The sequence below is a fragment of the Drosophila yakuba genome, chromosome 2R, assembly GCF_016746365.2.
Source record: "Drosophila yakuba strain Tai18E2 chromosome 2R, Prin_Dyak_Tai18E2_2.1, whole genome shotgun sequence".
Classification (NCBI taxonomy): domain Eukaryota; kingdom Metazoa; phylum Arthropoda; class Insecta; order Diptera; family Drosophilidae; genus Drosophila; species Drosophila yakuba.
Genome location: NC_052528.2, coordinates 8428787 through 8451009, shown reverse-complemented (window position 1 = coordinate 8451009; position 22223 = coordinate 8428787). Strand labels below are relative to the sequence as shown.

The 22223-nt window shown below is 42.7% G+C and overlaps 2 protein-coding genes and 1 long non-coding RNA gene across 4 annotated transcripts; 1 reads left to right on the top strand and 2 right to left on the bottom strand.

Moving 5' to 3' along the window:
- Positions 1 to 1604: 1604 nt before the first annotated feature.
- LOC6529694 lies at positions 1605 to 2746 on the bottom strand. The gene is made up of 2 exons (XM_002090651.4): positions 2545 to 2746; positions 1605 to 2115 (listed from the first exon to the last, which is right to left on the bottom strand). The coding sequence occupies exons 1-2, from the start codon at positions 2716 to 2718 to the stop codon at positions 1741 to 1743; spliced, it is 549 nt and encodes a 182-aa protein (XP_002090687.1). The 5' UTR covers positions 2719 to 2746; the 3' UTR covers positions 1605 to 1740.
- A 582-nt stretch (positions 2747 to 3328) lies between these two features.
- LOC120321035 lies at positions 3329 to 3926 on the bottom strand. The gene is made up of 2 exons (XR_005560592.2): positions 3709 to 3926; positions 3329 to 3653 (listed from the first exon to the last, which is right to left on the bottom strand). It is a non-coding gene; the product is annotated as an uncharacterized LOC120321035 (long non-coding RNA).
- Positions 3927 to 4077: 151 nt separating this feature from the next.
- Positions 4078 to 16533, top strand: LOC6529693 (tyrosine-protein kinase Dnt). 2 transcript variants are annotated; one of them, XM_002090650.4, is made up of 4 exons: positions 4078 to 4631; positions 14264 to 15428; positions 15558 to 15854; positions 15933 to 16533. In XM_002090650.4, exons 1-4 carry the CDS (start codon positions 4448 to 4450, stop codon positions 16042 to 16044), a joined length of 1758 nt encoding a protein of 585 aa, XP_002090686.2. In that variant the 5' UTR covers positions 4078 to 4447; the 3' UTR covers positions 16045 to 16533. The 2 variants fall into 2 exon arrangements, with proteins under 2 accessions (XP_002090686.2, XP_039228219.1); XM_039372285.2 differs by lacking the exon at positions 4078 to 4631 and adding an exon at positions 14037 to 14088.
- The last annotated feature ends 5690 nt before the right edge of the window (positions 16534 to 22223 follow it).

Below are 22223 nucleotides of genomic sequence, written 5' to 3'. Positions count from 1 at the left end.
CAGAAACTGCAGACTCTCCAGTGGCTGCGGGCACCAGGCGCTGGCGAACAGTTGAATTATTAAATTAAGTACTTGTTTGACAACGCCATGAATTCCCTCGCCCAGCGGAAATAAGTTCAAGTAAAGAAGTTGAGTGCCCACGGCAACTTCGTGTAGCAGGTGTAAAACTAATCAGTTAGTACATGAAACAACCTGAGAAGGATGGATAGTTCCATCTTTACATGCTTTGGATTAATGGTAAAAGCCGCCTGCCAAAGCAACTTATTTATAATGTTCCCATTAAGCTAAGCTCGCAGGCGAAGGTTATCAATTTGCAAATTATATATATGAGAACTCAAACATGAAGAACTAACTGTGGTATATAACTATATACAATGTGAACAAGATATGTAGGGACATATGCATAGTCCTATGTATCATAACAACTCGAAAACCGGGTTATGATCGTGCAGGAAGTTACAATTTGGAGTGGTGTTTGAGATTTCTAATTAAGCAGATGATCGGTGATCTGCCAAAATCTAAAAGTTTGAAAAAAATACTTGGAATATATCTTTGGGTAATAATGTAATTACACAAATGCAATCTATTATATTTATATTATTCTCTTTGCGCATTGACTTACCAGAGGAAACGGTATGCACTTAATTCAACTTACCATAACTGAAACGCTGTATTCCTGACTCTTTAAGACCGATCTGAATATTTTATAGTTCGGATAAATTGTGAATTTAAGTCAAACTCAGAAGATCACTTAAAGGTGAATTTTACTGTGTAAATACCTTGGCTTGGTGTTGGAAGAGAAATAGTAATGTTATCTAATTTTCACAAAAGGATTTGAACAGTGAGCTAGAATTATAATGTTAGATAGAAAAATATTATATTCGAAACTCTGAAACACTAATGCTTACTGCCAGCAAGCTCTTTTTATAGAAATCTATTCGGTCGTCAGGACCGGCAAAATAGTTAAGGCCAGAAATGATATTCCCAACGCGAACAATTTGTACAACGACTACCGATGCTAATTCTAAGGACCCGCAATTTGAAATTTCCCCATAGGAAAATTGACACAAATCATGTGGCAAAAAGAATGAATTTTTTTTTTTACACATTACTGAAGTTTCAGTGGTAATATTTTATCAACAATATCAGCAATAAAATCTTGTCCTTCAGTTCTTGGCTTGAGTTTCTCATCACTTTTAATTTGAGTGGAAGGAATAACAAAGAAGACCAAATAAAACAACCATATGATATTATTACACGGTGGACCGATCTGTTCCGTTTCGACTTTTATATGACCAGTAATACAAAAACGACATTTGGGAAAGTTTGCGAAGAAACGAGGAAAGAAAGTATATCAATTATATGGTCGCTCCTTTGTTGTTAAATATTTTGGCAGAAAGGTATATATGTTCAAGGGTATCCCAATTAAGAACGATATACATACGTTAGCTAAAAGGCGTTTGAGTGATGATCCTGTGTTTATGTTGCCTAGAAAAATATGTATTGCCAATAAAATTTGTCTACCAAGTATTAACTGGATTTTGTCATTTGTAGGCGTTAGAAACGCTTTCATCTACCTGTTACAGTATTCAGAATTCATTAGATTCCTTCACTTCATGAGTAACGAGTACCCGAAAATATTATTTAATGAGAAGCACTCAAAAAAAGATAACAAATATAGAAAATCTCAATTTTGCTTGGCTAGGTACGTTAGTAGATATAGAGATGAATTTCTGGCGTTCAGTGGATCACGGGACGGGAATCCGTTCCGTTCAGCGTCTGCTCACATATATCGACTGCCCGGGTGTAGCAGGACTCACTGCTCATGATGAGTTCTCCTTCGCGGAGAGTGAGAATCAGGCAATTGCGACCCATTTCGGGCGTCGGTTCGTCCATCGCCCAGTTGGAGTAGTTGAGTGGTCGGGCTCTTCCAAAGTAGTTCCAGTAGAAGCGGTTGTCCCCAGGCCACCGATGCCCGGCACTCCAGAACTGCGTCCCGTTTGGGTATCCCAAATTGGCCAGGTGATGGGCCAGAACCCGCATTTCCTCCTCGCTATCCAGGCACACTCGTGAGGTGCGCTTGTCCTGGTAGCAGAAATTATGGAACGATGTGTGCTGCATAAAAGGAAAAGAGGTATTCCTTTAGAATTGTAATTCTATGGATGTGTAGTATATGTATTCGAGGAATAAACTTTCGTTTTAAAGCTCTAAGCAACCCTGTCTTAAAAGTTACAAATTGTGCATATCAAAAAACTGTGTTTTTATAACTTATTCCGATTTACCGATTATTATTTATTGTTTTTATTATTTGTTTGTTGACTCTGTTTCAGGGCGTCTTACAGTTGCTTTGGTCAAGTAAAACTCGCCAACGAACGTCATCCTCAGTTTATTTTTACACCCATATGTATGATTGATGTCCGTTGGCTTCTTCTCGCTGATAGCGAATTCCTCTTGAATTTATTGAATTCCTTGCATAAAGGAACTCCACTCAATTTGAGATGTTGATTCTAGTAACCAATGTAGGGGCTTATCCAAGTCGCTCACCAGCGGTTCCTCGTCGGCAACAAAGTAGCAATAGTTATCCCGGACCCTCTCGTAGGGATTCCTGCACCGCGTGCCATCGGCGGGGTGAGCCTGGATCAGGAACCACAGGAATAGTGCCAGGAAGCACTGGAGTCGAATCCGGCGATATTTCTTCCGCGTCGGGCGATTCGGCATTACGCTCAAATAAAACTGGCAGTTAGCATCGGTTGGCGTTATCGCCATGCGTTATCAGAGCGAGCGGGGTGCTATCTATAAAGCGCTTGATTTATTTTTTTTGCTGATAATGCCTTTTTATGAACTGGTTCAAGATCACGCAAAACAAAAGCTCTACACTAATACACTTTATAAATATATTTGGGTCCAAAAACATAATTATTCATCTTTCAAAATATATGTTTAAAAATGATATATAGTAAAGTATATATAATTAATAATAATCTTATTATGCATCTTTAGGATCTGCATGCTAATTATCAACCTACATTATTTTTATTAAGTTGACAAACGTATATCACAGATCATTTTTTTTTGTAGATATTTCCCAGCCATAGTAAACTTAGGCTACATATCTATCTATATAACTGGTATCGAAGCTTCACTGTACCTTGAAATGTAGCTCCGACTTAAGACATCAATCTTGGGCGCAATAACGAATCAAAGCGCGACTTCCTTAAATAGTTATCTTATTTTCGTATGCCCCGCGAGGAAAATTATAATTTCGGATATTATTAAAGTTTGCGTCAAAATTATAAGGTATCCTTGCAATTGTAATAAAGGCCTAATATGTTTTTGTTTATTTTTATTATGCTTAAGAGAAGAGCACCAAAAGTTTTCGCTATTACATTTCATTTAAATTTTAGTCACAATGCGTTGTCGTTACGTTTCTTTGCAACTTAGTTTGGGATCCACATGCAACCGATTCGAATGCAACTTTTCCACTTGCATGCAACTGCCGGCAGGTGGCGCTTTGTTTTGTCAGCTCTTTCCTCTTCCTACGCTCATTCGCATGTTCGAACATCTGCTCGATTTTAAAAATGTAAACAAGTTCTGAGCCGTGCTGCCAGACCTTCGGTAAACAGCTAAAAATAGCTAGAAAATGATGATGGTAGCTAAAAAATGAAGTTATAGTATAAAAACGATATTTGAATAAACACAATGTCATACCGCTACATTCAGTTTGCTTATGTTCATTTCCAAAAATACCAATTTCATTAAGAGTACTATCTTAATTTCATAAGTCTGACTTTCTTAAAAAATCAAATGAGTAGGTTTTATTCCCAGCAATTACATTTTGAAATACGACAGAATTCGAATTTTTAAATTTTAAATATTTTTGAAATAGTAATCTGCAGATCACAAGGGTTTATTAGTGCTGATTTTAATAATTTTAAAAGAATTAAGAGTTACAAGAATTGTCAATTTAGGATACCAACCAAAAATCGAAATTCGGTTGGAAGAGATTTCTTGTTGAGACTTCGATGTTCGATGCGAACGTGTTCGTCGAGAGAGGAGAGCGGATCAGATTTGTTGGACAGTTTGGTTTCGAACTCGGCCGGGAAAAGTTGAAAAAATTTCAAGAAGCAGCTCCTAAAACAGTCATAAACTGAAGAAAACCCGTGGAAAAGACGTTTAAAATGAAATGTGCGTGAAAAAATAGTCAATGTGTTATTTATAAGACGAAAATAACGTTATTTGCCCGGTTAAACAATGTTTTTGATGAAATTTTTGTGCTAAAACGACGCCGTCGCACTTTCTCGCTCTTCCTCTCTCGCGGCGTCCGTGTCTCTCTCCCCCACCCTCGCGACTTTCGATTCGCTTTTGTGCTGGTCGTTCGTTCGAAATTGTTTACGAATAGCCGTGTGTGATAAGAGTGCAAAAACTGGCAAAAGGAACAGAATATCTCATGGAATCTGCGAATAAATGCGGTAAAAGCGCAACCACAAGAAATTGTACAGTGAAAATGAGTGGGTGGAAAATATGGGTGCTTTCGCTGCTGGCGCTGACAGCGCTGCATCTGCGCTCGGGCAGTGAAGTGGCGGCACATTTGAATGTTTTCCTAAATCCCGTGGAAGTTATGCGTTTATTAGGTGAGTTTTCCCCCTTTCAACCCCTTTTCCTTCTGCATTTCCTTGCCGAGAGACGCGCCCTTTGTTATTGATTTCTCTTTTTTGTTTTATTCTCCCACTAAAATAAACAGTTGAGTAATTTGTGTCAACCAATTAAAAAGACAGCATTAGGTTTTCATTCACTTATTCGTCGAAGAAAGCGCACTTCCCTTTAAAAATTATGTTTATTTGTTTGCTTTTGGCTTAATTTAGATGCTCGCTCCACCGCCCCTCCCTTTCTGATTCTGTTACTCTTTCTCTCGCTCTTGCGCATGCCGCAGGTGTTGTTAAACAGTAAGACAAATAAACAAACCGCCCACAACAACAGCAGCAACAACCAGCTTTCGTTTGCTTCGTTAGGAAATTTTACGCTTGGTATAAAAACAAAAAAACAAAAAAGAAGAGGAAGCAGCAGACACGCCAAAATATAAAGACAACAACAAAGTCTGAAAATCTACATGCTGCATTCAATTTATCTCCCTTCGTGGAGAATATTTTTGAATATTTCTTGGAACTCAAATTCCTGGGCTCCCCAAAAACAAAAAGGCCAGAGAGCTTGCCGAGAAAGAGAAGGGAAGAGAGTGCAGAAGAGAGATGGCTACATGCAAACGAGATGACAACGCAAAGGCGACAACAAAAGGCAACAACAACTAAAACGTGACTGCGAAGGAGCAGAAAGAAAAAGAAGGGCGGCGGTGGGCGGGGCATCAGCTGAGCGGGGCGGAAGAATGCACAGTGGGGTGCATTTCACGTATTCCACGAAGAACCCGCGTAAAGCAAAACTTTCAGAGAGCGGAACGCCATGAACATATGATATGATTCATATGATTTATTCTTATATTCGGAATTGATCTTTTACGTTTCAATTTTGAAACAGCAAGTGGAAGGGTTTTAACATACCTTTAAGACTCAAGTTTTCACAACAAACAATTTATTTTCGATTACCCTTTAAAAGTTTCTCATATCTGCTAGACTTCACCATATCTGAACAATTAGTAAACTGTAAGTTTGCAAACCGAATTGTTGTGCCAATCTTCGGTGGGCTCCACTGTGCTTCCTCGGAGGGCTCACTGTATTTTTGGCAGTACTTTGCATGACAAGTCGCCCACTTGGCAGTTGTTGCTGTTGCAACAGCAGCAGATTTTGGCTTGCAACGCGCCTTGTTAAATCGAAGTTTTCTTTATCTGCTCGCAAGCATGTGTGTGGGGGCAGATTTGCTGACGACGATGACGATGCGCATAATTTTGCGTATGCATTTCGGATTTGCGATTTTGGGGGCGTGAAATCAAGTATGCAGAATATTCCGCAGACTGTGGGCTGCAGTTGCCGGCAAAACGCGGCAAATTGCAGATACATATACGTATGTATGTATCGGGGTAATTAAGACAAAGTCGAAAAGTTTCGCAGACTTGCGTAGGATATTCGTGCATAAAAAAAAGCGCAATTGCTTTGTACTCCCCACTCCGTGGACCATAAATCAATTAAGCTGCATAATTTGCATTTGATTTGTGTGCGCTAAAAGGGGTTTCTGGGCTGGCATGGGGGTGTCTGCGCGGTCTTTAGTCAAAGTTCTCGGCTTAAATAAATTTCATTTCCATTTACGCAAAATTTATAGCCGCCGATGATCGCAGCTCGGTTTACTCTTTTTTTGTTTTTAATATTCCGACAGCAGGGGTCCCGGCAAGTTCAATGCTAAAGGAGTTTGAGTCATAAAGTCCCTGGCATCTGACAGTCAATGAAATACGATCCGGCAGAATGGCAGAAAGGGCGGGGCTCTCGATCGAATCATCATCTTCATCATCGCATAATATCAGTCATGTCCGTACATGCCCAGCATTATTCCGATTTCGATTCCGATTCCGATCATATTCCCCAGAAATTACCATCACATTGGAGAGAAAAGCACCCAAAAAAGTTTAACGACTTCGTCGCTGCTGTGACACGCGCTACATTTTAAGCAGCCGAAAGTGCATTATTTAAATTTAATTTTATTGCCAGCCCGGCTACAGTTTTCGTAGATTCCTAGGTCCTCTCTCAGTACGTTTTATGGCACTTTATTGACGATTCGGAATTTTCCCAGCTTTTATGGGCACCATTTTGGGGCGCTTTGATTTAATTTTACTGTTCTCCAGCCTGCTAATGAAGCTGCAATTAAAAGCTGAAAATGGGGAAAGAGCAGATTAGAAAGACTGCCAACGGCTTCGGCACGATTTTCACACATTTTCGAGTCGAGGAATGTGCTAAAATATATTTACGCCCCCAAGCGAATGATCGATTGGTAGCTGTTTCAGGCCATAAATTAACGGCCATGGATTTGAAGATACATACATAGGTAACTTGGGGCAAGAGAGTACTGGTTGGATGTGTTAAATCTACCACCAACTGTGCTAAATAAATTAAGAGCTCGGGGGCCTTTGTTTAGGCCAATTTAAATATTTTCATATTTGCCCAGCTATCGGGAAGCATATATTGATGGCTTTTGTTATTTGAAGTGAGCCGCGGCTAAGCGGCTTACAGCCTAAACAAGCTGCCAAGAGATACAAAAGTACCTCGAAGATACACACGACGTGCTACTGTGGCAACTTTTAGCACCTAACCGAAGCTAAAGTTGTTGGTTGTAGCTGTCGGATGGCCGTAACAAGCCAGGCATGTATCTCGTTTGCTTCTCTCATTCTTTTTGTGATATTTTGTATCTTGTTTTTGTTTTGTTTTCCCCGCAGCCTAGTAGAGACATTTGTGCGCTTCTCCTCCGGTCAATGGCTTGTTCTTGGCTGCCTTTCCAAGATCTCGCCAGCCGATAATTGTAAACGAACAGGCCGCCTCATCTGGTCGTGCTAAAAGCCTTCTGAGAAACGCCACCGATCCTGCAAGTCTTTATTCCCCCCTACTAACGGTTTTCGCTTGATACTTGGCACGGTTGGCTACTTGCTGCTGCTTGGATATGATCAGCAGGCATGATCTATATTTTAATTGGTGTTTGGCAATTTATTGTCCAGCTTCGCCTTTCGCTGGTTTCGCTAGTCAAGTCACACATAATGAAGTGGCCATTAGCTAATGAAGCTGTCCCCTCTGTAAGGCAAAAAATGGGCGAAAACAGGGAGGGTGGGGAGAGTTTATGGACCTGATCGCGCCACTTTTTGCTATACGATGTGCTAGCGCTAACAGCTCACCTGACGGATCGTAAAAAGTGCTACCCGAAGGAGTTGACACAGCCGTCGCGTCTGCAGATCTTATCTGTTCAATTAGCGATCGGGAGAGCGGACAATAAACTGTGTTAACCGGAAAGATCTTGATGGGGAGTCACACACACTTTGATTAGGGGCATCGTTCAAGTATTTTGCGCCATCTCAGCTAGTTCATGATTCCCATCAGTAATCAGTCAGTTTTAAGATATCTGTACTACAAGGAGTTTTGTATTATAATCACCTTATAATTAATTAAAACGTATATATGTTATTTACAAAGGTGGCCAATATACTTTCTTCTGTTAATGTGCTCTTTCATAGAATATGTTGTCTACCACAAAGCCGATTCTAACAAGCCAGTAACAAGATCCTCATCTGATCTTAATCTGCTGGCGTGGATAACTGATCATCGCCGGCTTTACTAAATCTATTATCTAGCCTGGCCGCAGTTTATCACGTTGCCCTGTGATCATTTCCGCACTGGCTTTCTTTGGTCCACGACCATCGGAGATACTTATCTGCTCGTACGTGACTTATGAGCCAGTCCCAAAAGTTCGTGGTGTCTGGGCAGTGGGATCAATTTTTCGATTTTATTTTCAATCTATTTTTAATGCGATCAGGCCTCGTAGGGCTATCGATTTCGAATTGATGGCCACTTGGCGGGTCATAAAGTCTCCCCAAAAACCCACCAGCAAGATCTCGCCTCCTCGATTTCATTACGATTTTTTCATAGCAGAGTGTCGCATTACTAGGCGACGAGTTCGACATTGGGAAGTGCGATTTGATTAGGCCTGGCTTGTAAAATGTGAGGTCGGGGGCGGGGGCCAGTTGCACACTTATTTTATTTTATGCGTTCATGTGTCTGGCGGCTGTAAACCGCCATAAACTTGGCTAAGCCGGGGCTTAAAGCCATTTCCATTACCTGCCAAACTATGGACAAAAAACGGCATTTAAACAAATGAAAATCGCATAAACCGATTGCAGGCAATAAAGGCGACTGCAATTCCACTACGTATAATATACGCCGGAATGGGGCTCGACTCTCGTCAATGGCTTACTGGGTGCACTGATACCTCCGACTGCCTGCTTCTGTGCGGTTATCACTGGCAACTGACAACTCTGATAACCCCGCCGGGGGCTGCCAGATGCAGAGCTGCGATGGGGCACTGTAGCGTATGTCAATAATAAATATCAGCCATTGTTTGCCCGGCCCGGCACCCTTACAACATATAGTGTACATATGTATATGCATGTGCAAGCTGAATGTGCTCGCATAGTATGGCAAAAAAGGAGTAATCATATTTACTTTAAGCAACAACAACAGGCGCCATCGATGAAGCCCGCTGCCGTTTGTGCAGAGAGAGAAAACTATTTTGATGAGTAAAGACAATACCTAAATGAAAGTGTATACCAAATTGGAAATTATAATATATTAACAAATACCTATGTTTCCTGATTAAAAATAATCAGTGGGTTTCCCTCACAGTGGCGTTTCTTAAGCTGGTGCTTTACAGACCCAGTTAAAGCAGTCTTTTTTGTGTGTACAATTTTCGCAGCCAGCGAGTTTAATTCCACGTCACTGTGACATGTGGGCGCTGCGAAGTGGGGCGTGGCAGCTTTGGGCAACTGCAAAGATGCAGATGTAGATGCAGATGCAGAGCGTGCATCTGGGCTTTGTTGTCGCTGCAGTGTGTTTATTGAGTTGTTCGTTGTTTATTTGGGTTATGCGCTGTGGGAGTTTTCCGTTGCAGAAAGCAGCATGGAAAGTATGCGATATACGCATACCCTCCTTTCGAAGGGATGGCGAATAACACCCATCGGAGTGGTCGTGGGAGGGGTATTTCTATAAAAACAAGCAGTTGGCTTGTAGATCCGTGGCAGCATCTAGAGGCATCGCTAACTAGGCATACAACGGCAATCCGTAAGATGAATGTGCTGCTAACACGATTTTGCTGACATTCCCACAATGGGAAAAATTCGTGATACGCTTCGCATATTCGTATATTAGTATAGATGGCAGAGCTAACGGGCGGATAGTGTTGCACTCGCAAGATACGAGACTGCAGAGATGTTATCTCATTCATGTATCTACAAGTTGTTATAAGGGTTATTCAAAAATTCAGTATAAATTGAATTTTGTACAGTACTGAAAAATGCATCAGTGCATAAATGGTGCCTTTTTTGTATCTATTGGATATTTCGCTTAATCAAATGCCTTAGCTCGCCAGCTGCAGCCACTCGATGCTCAATTATCTTGGCTAACCACACTCTTGACCCGCATCATTTAGTTAAAATTTTCAGGGACTGTCCTCTTCTCTCGCAACTCAACACTCGTAAGACAACAGAAAACTGACAAAAAATGAATAATGAATGATTAAGGTTAATTACTATTGATTCTGGATATAACAATAAGCCGGCCGGTCAAAGTCGTTTTTTCTTTGGTGCTTTTGACAGCCGGCCAAAATTGTTTGAAAACGTCAACTCTTGAAATTTGAATGATTAATTTGAACTTGTTTTCGGAGGGCCCCACGGAAAAGGGAAAACGAAATCTGCGCGTTAACTGTGCCAAATCGCTTGACTTGGCAGAGATTTTGCCCTAAAGAGCCGGCTAATTTTGCTGGCACAAATTTGTTACAATCAAAAGCCGAAAACGAGAAACGAGAACGATGAGCCCGCGGCTGGGAAAAAAGCCAACCGAGCAGGAAAAAAAGAATATTAGGCAAAACAAAAGGAGCAGCATCATTTATCATAACGACGTGAGGCAACTAAGAATCGATTCACACAAAGATACGGATGCGACTGGGGGCATCCAGGGGGGTTTTCCAGGGGGTGTTGCCAGTTGGGCTGGAGACATGGCTCAAAAACATGTTAAATGTTGACATGTGGTGGGCGGTCGTTTTGGGGGTGGTGCCCAGAGCTTGTAAGCGAGATTGTTGTGCGTGATAAGCCGATGGGGAAGGGGGGCGTTCTTTGAAGGCGGTTCCCGGCAGGCGCCGATCATTTGTTTTATTTATTTTTCGATTTGGCCACAAACTGCACAAAAGAGCCGGAGCGGATTCGAAGCCAATGCAGCCAGTGACATATTAGCCATTAGATGGGGAAACCGAAAACCGAAAACCAAGCACAAACTGATGGGGAAGCCTGGAATATTGGCTGACTGGGGTTGCAGAGCCGGAGGTTCAATGCGGTTACGGTGCAGATGGAGTCGCAGCGCCATCATTTATCATCTATTGCAATTTTGTTTGCCTGGTTGGATTGGACAAGATAAAAGACGCCAGAGATACCCAGCGAACGCGCAGAGGGTTGTCCATCTGCCACACGTTCCAGACTGTTTGCTTAAGCAAAATTACTTGTAGTCGCAGGCTGAGCCTGGTATATTTGTCAAATGTAGAAAATGGCGAAAGAGAGTTGATGGCTTCGGAGTTGATGAAGGAATACGACAGTAAATCGAAGGTGTTGCGATGGCACCAGTTTCCATAAATTGCCCATCACTTAAAGGCCATTTATAAACATCAGGGATCTTTCGTCGACACAAGCACTTTATCTTGAAGAGACCTGCGAGATAATAAGTGGGTAAAATTAAGTGTGCTGGCTTTCGTTAACTGAAATAATCATAACATACAAATTTAAGTTAACAAACGGCATATCATTTCAAAAAGTACCTATTTGTTAAAAACATCTCTAAAACGCTAACCCCAAGTGGTATATTTACAAAGTAAATAATCAACCTTTGGAACAGTCCCCTTCAGATGCCTTCCCGCCATCACATCCACTCCTCCCAGTCCAAAAAAGAACCCGAGTTATGAGATGGTCACTGCCAAACCGCTGAACCCGAAGAGTGACCCCGGCGAAAACTCTAATTTTTTGCCGGCCTTTGTTTCGCTTTGGGAAAAATCAGCATAGGAAATCGGCACAGCGGAAAGCACTTCACGAATTGCAACGCTAATTACATGAAAATGGAAACCGAAACGTAGACATTTTTCGTTTTTTTTCTTTTTTTCATTTTTTATTTTGGAATTCGAGTGTCTCCGGACAGGCGGTTCGGCTGTTCTATGTGGATACCACTCCGCTCCTTGGAAGCGGTGCAACAATGGTCACGACTGTGACTCTGAGCAGTAGCAAGCTATTAAAAAGTTGCAAAAATACTCGCAACGACAGCATCATGACTGCACGCTCCGAAAAATTCGACATACGATATGGGCGACCCTCGACGCCGCCACCACTACCATCACATCTTTGTGCAGCTCCTCATCGCAGGCACGCCCACACCGGGAGAAATTTCATCAGTTCACAGATCAACACTGAAATAATCTATTGATTTAATTTAACAACCGTATAAATTAAGTGAAAATATGATACAATAATAATAGGTTTTTGGGAAAGGTAATGAAGTTTCTTGTATGAAACACCTTTGATTTCATTAAAATTAGACTAGGAAAGATTGCATTCGAATTTCGCTCTCTGTGCGCTACCAAAGGCAGCCAGTTATGAACATGGCGGATAATACGAGCACAAAAAGGTTAAAAAAGTTCAAGAGCCACCCGCGCCGGGCACATGCAAGTGACATTTGGTCGTGACATGAGGTAGACGACAGCGTATCCACTTCAAGACGCGGGCCTCGACAATCCAATCCCATCCCAAATCCCACCTCCCGTATACCAAGTCCCCGTCCGCATCTCCGAGCACCTTATAAAAATGCAATAGAGCGGCAACTTTCACATGAACCTGTGAACTCTGGGCCTGGGCCTGGGCCTGGGCCTGGGTCCAAGTGACGACTCTTGGCCGGGACACATCTTTCTGGGCTGGGTGAAAAGGGTCAATGGAAGCGTGTCCGAGGCTGAAAAGCTGACTGCCTGCCTGAGGGAAATTGCGATGGGGACAGGACGCGTTGCATTTGATTAAGTCATGGGCGCTATTTTTAAAATGCTGCCGAGGAATTTGTCGTAGCCGCCGCAACTCGGCAACAGCAACGTGCAACATGTTGCACATAGCAAAGGAAGTTGCTGGCAGGGCCCATTGGGGAGCCAAGCAAACCATGCAGAGTGAAAAAATCAGAGCTAAAGGAGGTAGGCATAGCTAGCTGTGAAAATTAGGAAACATTTGTTGAAAACAAATGAATATTACGTAAACGTATTACTTCCAGACGACATTTTTTCACGAGCCCACTATTGTTTATATGAATATTGTTTGCCATTGAAATAGAGTTGCAATAGAGGTTTTTCTAGAAGTGCATGTGTATACCCTCATGTCTGACACAATTTATACGCCACCCAGTTGAGCCATTTGCTGGGTCTGCCACGGCCACCGTCTTGGAGCATATACATATACTGCATACTATACTTCTACGTCTAGGGCGATGTCTGGACTGAGACTGAGACCAGTCTACCTCCAAGCTCGCTGATTTTTATTGTTATTGCCAGTTGTCAAAGGAAGTGCGCGTGGCGTTCCTCCTCTCGGGTGTTCCAGCGATTTAAGTAAATTATTTCCTGGGCCGCAGTTTGCCAGTTTTATTTGGGGGAAAGTTGAATGCACTGAATGCGCTGAATGCACCCAAGTGGCAGTCGAAATTTGGGAAACAGCCGAGTGCCGTTGTCAATCAATGTGGCTTACTTCGAATTCAGTTTGTGGGGTCGGGGTCCCAGAAATGTTGTTAGGACGATCCATGGACTCAGTTCGAAACTACCTGCTGGCCTCATTATCATTAGCATAAGACGTCATAACAATCCAAATGAGTTGGCAATCGGAGCCAGACATCTCGGAAAAAAGGAATAAGACTAAAACAAATAAAAACACTACTGGAGATGCTTCATTAACTCGGAGAATCGGCCTGGTCAAACCGCAATCGGGCAGGCAGGTAATCGAAGTAAAGGGAACAAATCCCCACACACATGGGTCATTTTGTTTGTCTTACCTTGTTCTTGTTTTGCCAACTTCGGATCGTCGCTGTTCCATTGCCGTTTCTCCCTAAATCCAGTTCGTGCTGTTGTTCTACATAGATTTCCAGAAGATACAGATACAAGCGACGATAAACTCGAAAATAGTTTCCAAGGAATTCCCTGAACTCGAGCGCTCGTCCGTGTTTATTTATATTAAATGTTGCCGGCGACTGTCTGTGGATCGGGTTGAGCAAACAAGCCTCTAGAAAAACTCATTGCACTGAGTGCATTCAGATAGATTTACATACAAAGTACTGGATGAGTTTGTTTTATCAACGAGCATGGACTACCCATGGCAGTGGTCTCGAGGAGGAAATGGAAAGTGCACGTGTTCAGTTTATAGAAAAATAAATACAAGAGCTTGTTAGGGATTTGATATTTATGATATGATTATTTCTCTGTTACTCCAACCACACTCTGTGTTCAGTGTATCACATTTCTGCTCCCATAAAATTTCTGTCATTACTAATTGGGAATTTTCTTTTACTTTTAGGCGTCTCTGCTGAAGTGTACTACGTTCGCGAAGGCCATATAAATAACTATGCTCTGAACTTCATTGTACCTGTCCCTGCAAATGTCAAGGACATAAGTTTCACCTGGCAATCGCTGGCGGGGCGTGGCCTTCCCTACAGCATCAATGTGGTCAGCTCCGACCAGGAAGTTCTTCCTCGACCGGCGATCAATGTGTCGCACAGTGGGGAAATCCCCACCAGCATACAAACCTGGTCTATTGCCCTCAAGTGCAGCGGATTGAAAGCGGCGGAGGTGGATGTGACTGTCAGTCTTGAAGTGGTGCTTAACCGGTCACTAAATAATGTAACTCACCTGGTGTTCCGGAGAAAGAAGATCTGTCTTGTGAACGACAGTGCCGAGGATTTGTCCGAGGATGTAGACGATCCCCAGTTGCTGGAGACCGTTATGCTACCACCCACTGGTCTGATCACCCTGGTGGTTGGTGTTTCTGTGGCCATGGGATCGGTGTGCCTGCTCCTAATGATTGCCTATTGTGTCAAGGGAGCAGCCAACAAGAGGCAACATCATCAACACGGAGGACAACCCATGAGAACTTCAAGCTTCCAGAGACTGAATACCCACCCGCCATGCCAGTCTTCCATGGGATCGGCTGCCTATATGACGCCTTCGATTATAGCCCCGATTCATGGCTCCTCCTTGCCCCGCAAAGTGCCAGTTTCCGTTGAGCAGCAACATCCGGAGGAGCTGCATCGCCGCATTTCCGAGTTGACCGTGGAGCGCTGCAGGGTACGACTGTCGAGTCTCCTGCAGGAAGGAACCTTTGGCCGAGTTTATCGCGGCACCTACAACGACACTCAGGATGTCCTGGTCAAAACGGTGGCCCAGCATGCTAGCCAAATGCAGGTGCTTCTACTTCTCCAGGAAGGAATGCTGCTCTATGGCGCCTCTCACCCTGGAATTCTGTCTGTTCTCGGCGTTTCCATTGAGGACCACACCACACCGTTTGTCCTGTATCCCGCTCTGAATAATACCCGCAATTTGAAGCAATTCCTGCTGGACCCTGCATGTGCTCGCACTGTGACCACCATCCAAATTGTGATGATGGCCTCGCAATTGTCCATGGCATTGGATCATCTGCACAGCCATGGAGTGGTACATAAGGATATTGCCACGAGGAACTGCGTGTAAGTAGTAAACCCATTTGTTCAAGTCTTGTTTAGTTTTACTAAAAATTCCAAAAATATTTAAAAAGTTTTTATTTTTAATTCATAATTTGAAAGTCTAACAAATTGTATTCATATACTCCTTTCTAGCATTGACGATCAGCTGAGGGTGAAGCTTTCTGACAGCTCCCTGTCCCGAGATCTCTTCCCCTCGGATTACAACTGCCTGGGAGACAGCGAAAACAGGCCAGTTAAATGGATGTCCTTGGAGGCACTGCAGCACAAACAGTTCTCCGAGGCCAGCGACTCGTGGGCCTTCGGAGTCCTGATGTGGGAGCTGTGTACCTCCGCTAAGCAACCCTATGCCGAGGTGGATCCCTTCGAGATGGAGCACTATCTCAAGGACGGGTATCGCCTGGCCCAGCCCTTCAACTGCCCCGATGAGCTGTGAGTATTTGAGTCGATTGAGATCTTAACCGATGGTTTTACTAATTCAATGGTCATTCTTTTATCTTCTCATTAAAGGTTTACGATCATGGCCTATTGTTGGGCTCTGTTACCTGCCGAGCGGCCGACCTTCGCCCAGCTGCAGTCTTGTCTCTCCGAATTCTATTCACAAATCACGCGCTATGTCTAGGACAGATATCATCTATGTCATTCGCAAGGGGATCGGCTCTTTTGAAGAGTTCCGGAGTTTGAGACTTAGTTGAATAAAGTCCTATAGCTTACTCTACTTTGTTATGGCAAGATTTGTCAAATCGAATGTTTCGCTCATCCCTGGCCCATCATGTGTACATATAGTTTACATATTCAGCTCTTTAAGTAAATATCTTTAAGCTTATTTTACGATTAACTGGATTATTACCACATAGATGAAATAGTACAGCTTGCACAGTTCTCTTTCTAATCCATCAAAACTAGCTAAAACAAAGGCCGAAATCAAATATAGTGATATTTATAAATAGAGATAGTTATGTCTATAAGATTACACACACATATTTATGATGCATATAATACATGTTGTATGTTTAGCATTTTTGACAATTTATATGAGAGATTAAAACATGATATACAAATATATACACACATATATACACTCATATATATGCCAAAACAATTCCAGCAATTACCAATTTGTTTTTATCCGATTTTATGGTTTCGTCGTTAAGGTTTTATCACCGTTCTCTGAAGGGTTCTAGGGTTCTTTTCCAGCTCAAGTCACGCCTTCGTCCTCGAGCCTTGGGATCGGGACTTAGGCTGTCTCCCACACTTTTCCGGTGAAAATCGGCCAGGCAAATGACGGAAATTTACGGCTTTCCTACTCGAAGGCACCGAAGCAAAAGGCCGGGCAACAAAGTTACGTTCACGCACACAAATTAGCCATAAATTTTAATTTTACATGACAATGTTTTCGGGATCGAGTGAGGAGGAGAAGGGATATAACCTGAAAAGAATTTCCCAGCGACCCTGGCAGATGAATCAATTTTTCTTCTGCCTGCCAAGCCACCATAGCTCGGAGATATACGAGTGTATCCTGGTCGGAAGAAGGGAAGAGTGTAGCCCGCAAATAGCATGTGCTACACATGTCCGGCGTCCTTCGGCTATTGTGTTTGTGTTCGTGGGCGGGCGTCCTTACACTTCGAAAGCCATTGCCAGAGAAACGACGATGACGATGACGAGACATATCGTAAATATTTTGACAGAATCGCCTTTTGCTTTCGCCTTGGCGTTTTGGCCATTGTGTTACCGGCATCAACTTCCTTTATCCTTGGCACCTGCTGCCCCTAAACAGGACAACAACAACATCAACAACCACAGTTGCCTCTGCCTCCTGGTAATCCGCCTGTTTGTGCGACTTGACCCGCTCCGTTTGCCTGGCATTTCTGGTTATAGCCTTAAGCGGCTTTAAACTTGCTGCCTGTTGCTGCTCGTGTTGCTTGGCATGTTTGGCTTGTTTGGCTTGTCGTCGTTGCTGCTAATATATATTCCCCGAATAGAACAACAGGGCATTACGGCAACGATCCCCCACCGAAACGCAAACAGTCGACTTGAGCGCATGGTGTGCTTATAGCACAAACTTTATACTTATTAGTTGATAATGTGGCATGTTGACTGCAGTCAAGAGGCAAAGTCGAGATGACGGCCAAGGGGGCGACAGGTGAAGACATTCACATTGCACTTGGGACTAACTAGTTAACTATTTTATGAATGTGGGCTGGGTGTAAATAAATACACAATATTTCACCATCCGTCCACGTTTTGCACACATATCCTTGGATGTAGGTACTGATAGCTTACAGCATTGTCAAACGTAATAGATCATTTCATTACCCGATCTGTATCGGAGATTCGTCTAGACAGCTCCACGTAGGGACTCCAGCTTGAAAGTCTTAAAGGGATCGTTCCGAAATCTTTCCTTTGTAAGTTTTGCCTTATTCCATTAAGTTTTCCCCTGTAAACAAGCTGCCCAGACAATAGGCAAAATACTGACTTGCATTTCCGGCTTCTGTTGGGGCGCCGACGCCAGACAAGTCCCACCAACATTGATTTTGCTCGGAGCGGAGGAAATGTTCCTGGCCCAGCCCCACCTCATCAATGCCGATGTACACTTCGAGCATTTCCCGGGAAGCTGAAAAAGGGGAGATACCCGAGCGATTGGGTGGGAGGCTTGTGGTGCCACCATTTCCATTCCCATTTCACATGGCCATGCGATTTCCATGTTACATCCACGTCTGACTCAAGTGGCAGCCGCGCCCTCGGCCCCCCAATTTCCCATCTACTATTCAGCATAACCCTACCACCCGCACTCGCATCGGTGATAATTTAAAAAGTTTATATGGCCAAACTGCCTCGGATTGCCAGTGCTGCCGTTGCTTTGCACCATTCTAATGACAACTTAAATAAACATCAACAATGGGGCATTGCTAGGGAAATTGCTGGGGAAAATCGAGCTGAAGTCTGAAGAAATATCCATGGAAAATATGCACGGCTTCGCCCGAATGATACTCACTAGTCCGTTAAAATAAAATATCAAAGTCTAGATGCTTTAAACTTGAATATTGTTAATAAGGGATATACTTTTATTGTAATATTTTGTATTACTGCATCGTGTGTATTAAATTGTTTAATAAGAATTCAGATTGTTGGGTATCGCCTCACAAGTCTATTGAACCATCCAACTCCTTGAGACCCATTATTAAAACGATCTGCGAGAAAATGGAAGTTCAAGTTTCTCATCGCTTAGGGCGGGCGGCCATTGTGTGGAAATATTTATTTTCTATAAATTATTTTCGATTATCGCTTCTGTGCTCCCCTTTCCCCAGCTGGAGAACTAAATAAATACACTGAACTGCAATTAAAGCTAAACAAAATGCATAATTTCTGCTCATTTGTCGATAAGCTGGCACTCGATTGGGAAATTCCATCGTCCCGCTGCTTTTATTGGAGTAGGGGCTCAAATTTATGTGCCTCGCTTCCGCTAATGGAATTTTAATGTTTCATTGGAAGTAGACGCATAAATTCGAGTTTTGGTCAAAATCCAATACCGGCGTCCGCAGAGAATAAAATTCTCATTGCGTTTCCAATATTTTTATTCTGAAAACCCAACAGCTATCACGGAAAGTTGTTGTAACGAGTATGCAAGTAAACGAGTTGGCCCATTTAGTTCCTTGGCGCCGCATTTCCACAGAATTGGACAACACATTTTGGAATTGGTTTTAATTGGAAGGCAGCAGGTGACATGGAGCTTGAAAGTGAGAAGTTACTTTCTTAAAAATTGTATTTACAAGCAGTTTAGATTTTGGTGTGGACAAAAGCCTCAAAAATGTCAATGATTATGGGAAGTAAGAATCAACAAAAGTCCCCTCCACTCTATTGCAGAAATACCTAATACAATTTTCTTTGCAATAGTGTTACTTTTGCTTCTTTTCGCAAAGTATTTTCTAGTGCAAAGTATTGAAATTCCTTTGGTAGTCCGCACTGGGAACACAGCTTCAAACTCACTCTAGAAACATATTCGATTGCACATTTTGTTTGCAAAGCGAAGTCTTTGCCAACTATTTGGCAGATAGAAAAATGTAAGCCCTAACTCAGTTATTCACGCAAATCCTTTAATGCCATTTATCATATGAGGTGCACACACATTTCAAATTCATGTAAAGCACAATGCATCCTGTCCTGGCACCGATCCTGATCCCTCGGCAAGAACAACATTAAATTGAAACAAATTGAACATAAAAAGCATTCAAAATAAGGCAAACACCTCGACGATGAGAAAGGTGCCAGGACTCAAGTCCCTGGAGCCAGGACCCAGCAGCCAGGACCCAAAATTCAGGACACAGACGAAGACGAGTTGCTGCCAAGGTAAACACACAACGACACCGAAAACTACGGGAGAAAGTTTCTAGTGGTAAGTTAATTTTTTGCCTGCGCCGCAGCTGCACTGCGAAAAACTAGGAGCAGTAATTCGTGTTAGACTTTAATTTAAAAATATTTTCCAATTCTTGTCTTATTAATTTAAAAGTACAAGTTACCAAGCTACATAACTTGCACACTTTATCAGGGATGAGATAAATAATTGTGCTATTATACTTTATACAATTTACTGTGGATCTGAGCTTTCTCCCTGTGTGCGCTGCTGGAAAATCAGCAAAGGTACACAACAGCCAAGGGAAGAGCATAGGAAACGGAAGTATTTTCTGTTGATACTGAACTCAATTTAGACGAAATCAAGTCAAACATGGCAGCTACCAAAAAAGGAGCAGGGGACTGACGGGGGAAGTGGAAAGCGCCCACAGGAAGTGTTGTAGTAAATCATGTGGGAGCCGTGAGGTAAGTGGAAGCGGAGGATGTGGGTTGTGTGTGCAGACCAGACGCCAAGGAAATGCGACTGCGAGTGCTAGTGCTCAAGACGATGTCCTCCCACACTTTCCGAAAGAAGTTGACAAAAATACAAGCAGCAGGAAGAAAAAACGAGCAGAGCCAGCTCGGAGCTTGATTGATGTTTGTGCTGTTAGTTGTTGTTTGCGGAGGGCGAAGCGAATCGGCGAGTTAAAGTTTCGATTAAAGATTTCGATTTGGGCGGACGGCGATTCGGTCTCGTCTCTTGGCCAGGAGAGCGGCCACTAATCAATCCTTGTCCAAATATTTATGTGTCCCGAATTGAGTGAGCCAGACCAAAGTGAAAGTCATGGATGGAGCGACTAACTAACTAGAAAAGTCGTGGGAGAAATCAGTTTTTTTCAAGCTGTTATTATTTCAGCATTTCATTTAGATTTGCTAACTAGGATAAGATCATGTTTTCACTGAAATTGTAATTATTGTTTTTGTCAACTGAGTTCTTGCCATCACACGTATTACATGTACAGCTCTCAGCTCTGCGGGGCATAAAAAACGAACAAAAAAATGGTTAGGAGCGGTTCCAGGTTGCAATTTTTCTAGTTCCAATCCGGGGCTCGTTTAATGGCCTTAGTTCTCGTTTGCTCGTTTCGAGAGGAAGGAAGGATTTAGGTTTGGAGTTAGGGACTCTCAGCATGTGGTGGCAGGATTTTGTGTCCTTGCCGTCCGTCCGTCCGTCGGTCCGTCCGTCCGCACTTTCACTGCCTGCCGCGCTCTATTTACAGTTTTCGGGATGTCGGGAAGGGGGGAGGGAGAGGGAGAGGACAGGACGACGAGTCCTGTGGCCTGTGGGACACTGCGGATTTTCCGGAATTGTGTTTGGTAAACATTTTTCGGCTCTCTGTTGTTTTTAATAAGAAAATTGGCCAAAGGCCACACACACACAACGGACGAAGCGGACCCATAGATGAGGATTTTGTATCCCAGATTGCTTTTAAATTTTGGCTTGAGTTCTGCTTTTTTCTATCTGGTTTATTTTCCCTGCTTTGTCTTGCTGGTGATTTATGTGTTTGTTTTGGGCTGCTCTGTGGGTCAAGCCGTGGATGAGTGAAACCGTTTATAGGAATTAGTCGGGTAGTGGCAGTTTAGCTCGCATCGGACAATTGAGCCACGGATGCTGGCTGAGTAAACAGAGCCCGAAACCCGAAAAAATATAAATTTGAAAAAGCAATTGAGTTGACAATTTCCACCCTGGTTCAAAATAACTTTCCATTCCCCTCGCTCCACTCGCACAAATAGACTTCGATTATAATCTTGAAAGGAAATACAATCGAGACGAAACTAATTCCCTAAGCAAATAGGAGTATGTATTCAACTTGCTCATATTATTAAAATTTAAATATATACAAGTATATGGAAAGCATGGCGCACGAAATATGAAATAGCTTCGGGTATAACAACACATGAAAAACCAATAAAAAGCGATACAAATCGCAGCCCTAACAATCACATAGAGACCTTCAAAAAAGGACCGTCGCTTATCTTAGCCATCAGCAAAGGGGTTACGTTCGGGTTTATGTTATTCGATTCGAGTTAGGGAAGCCTTCGATCTGGGCGTAATCAATTAGGCCTAAAGGTAAACAAACCCAGACGAAACTCAAAAGAATCGTTAGGCATAATCAAGTCGAACGTTGATGATGATAATGCAGCTCCCGTTGACAGAGACCCCAGATTAGACGCAATTCATTTAGCGATAATCTCCCAGACAGAACCTCTTCTGGCCAACTGATTAATGCTGATTATTATTATCAGATCCGGCGTTGGAAGGAGCAACTTTTCATTTGATAAATTAATGGGAATATTGGGATACTGTGTACTTCACTCATGGATTTCTCTGCAGAGAAACGAATTAAAAGATTTCCAAAATGGGTAAAAGGCCGGTCGAAACGAAAGTAACCATTTTCAATTAATGAAGCCTAA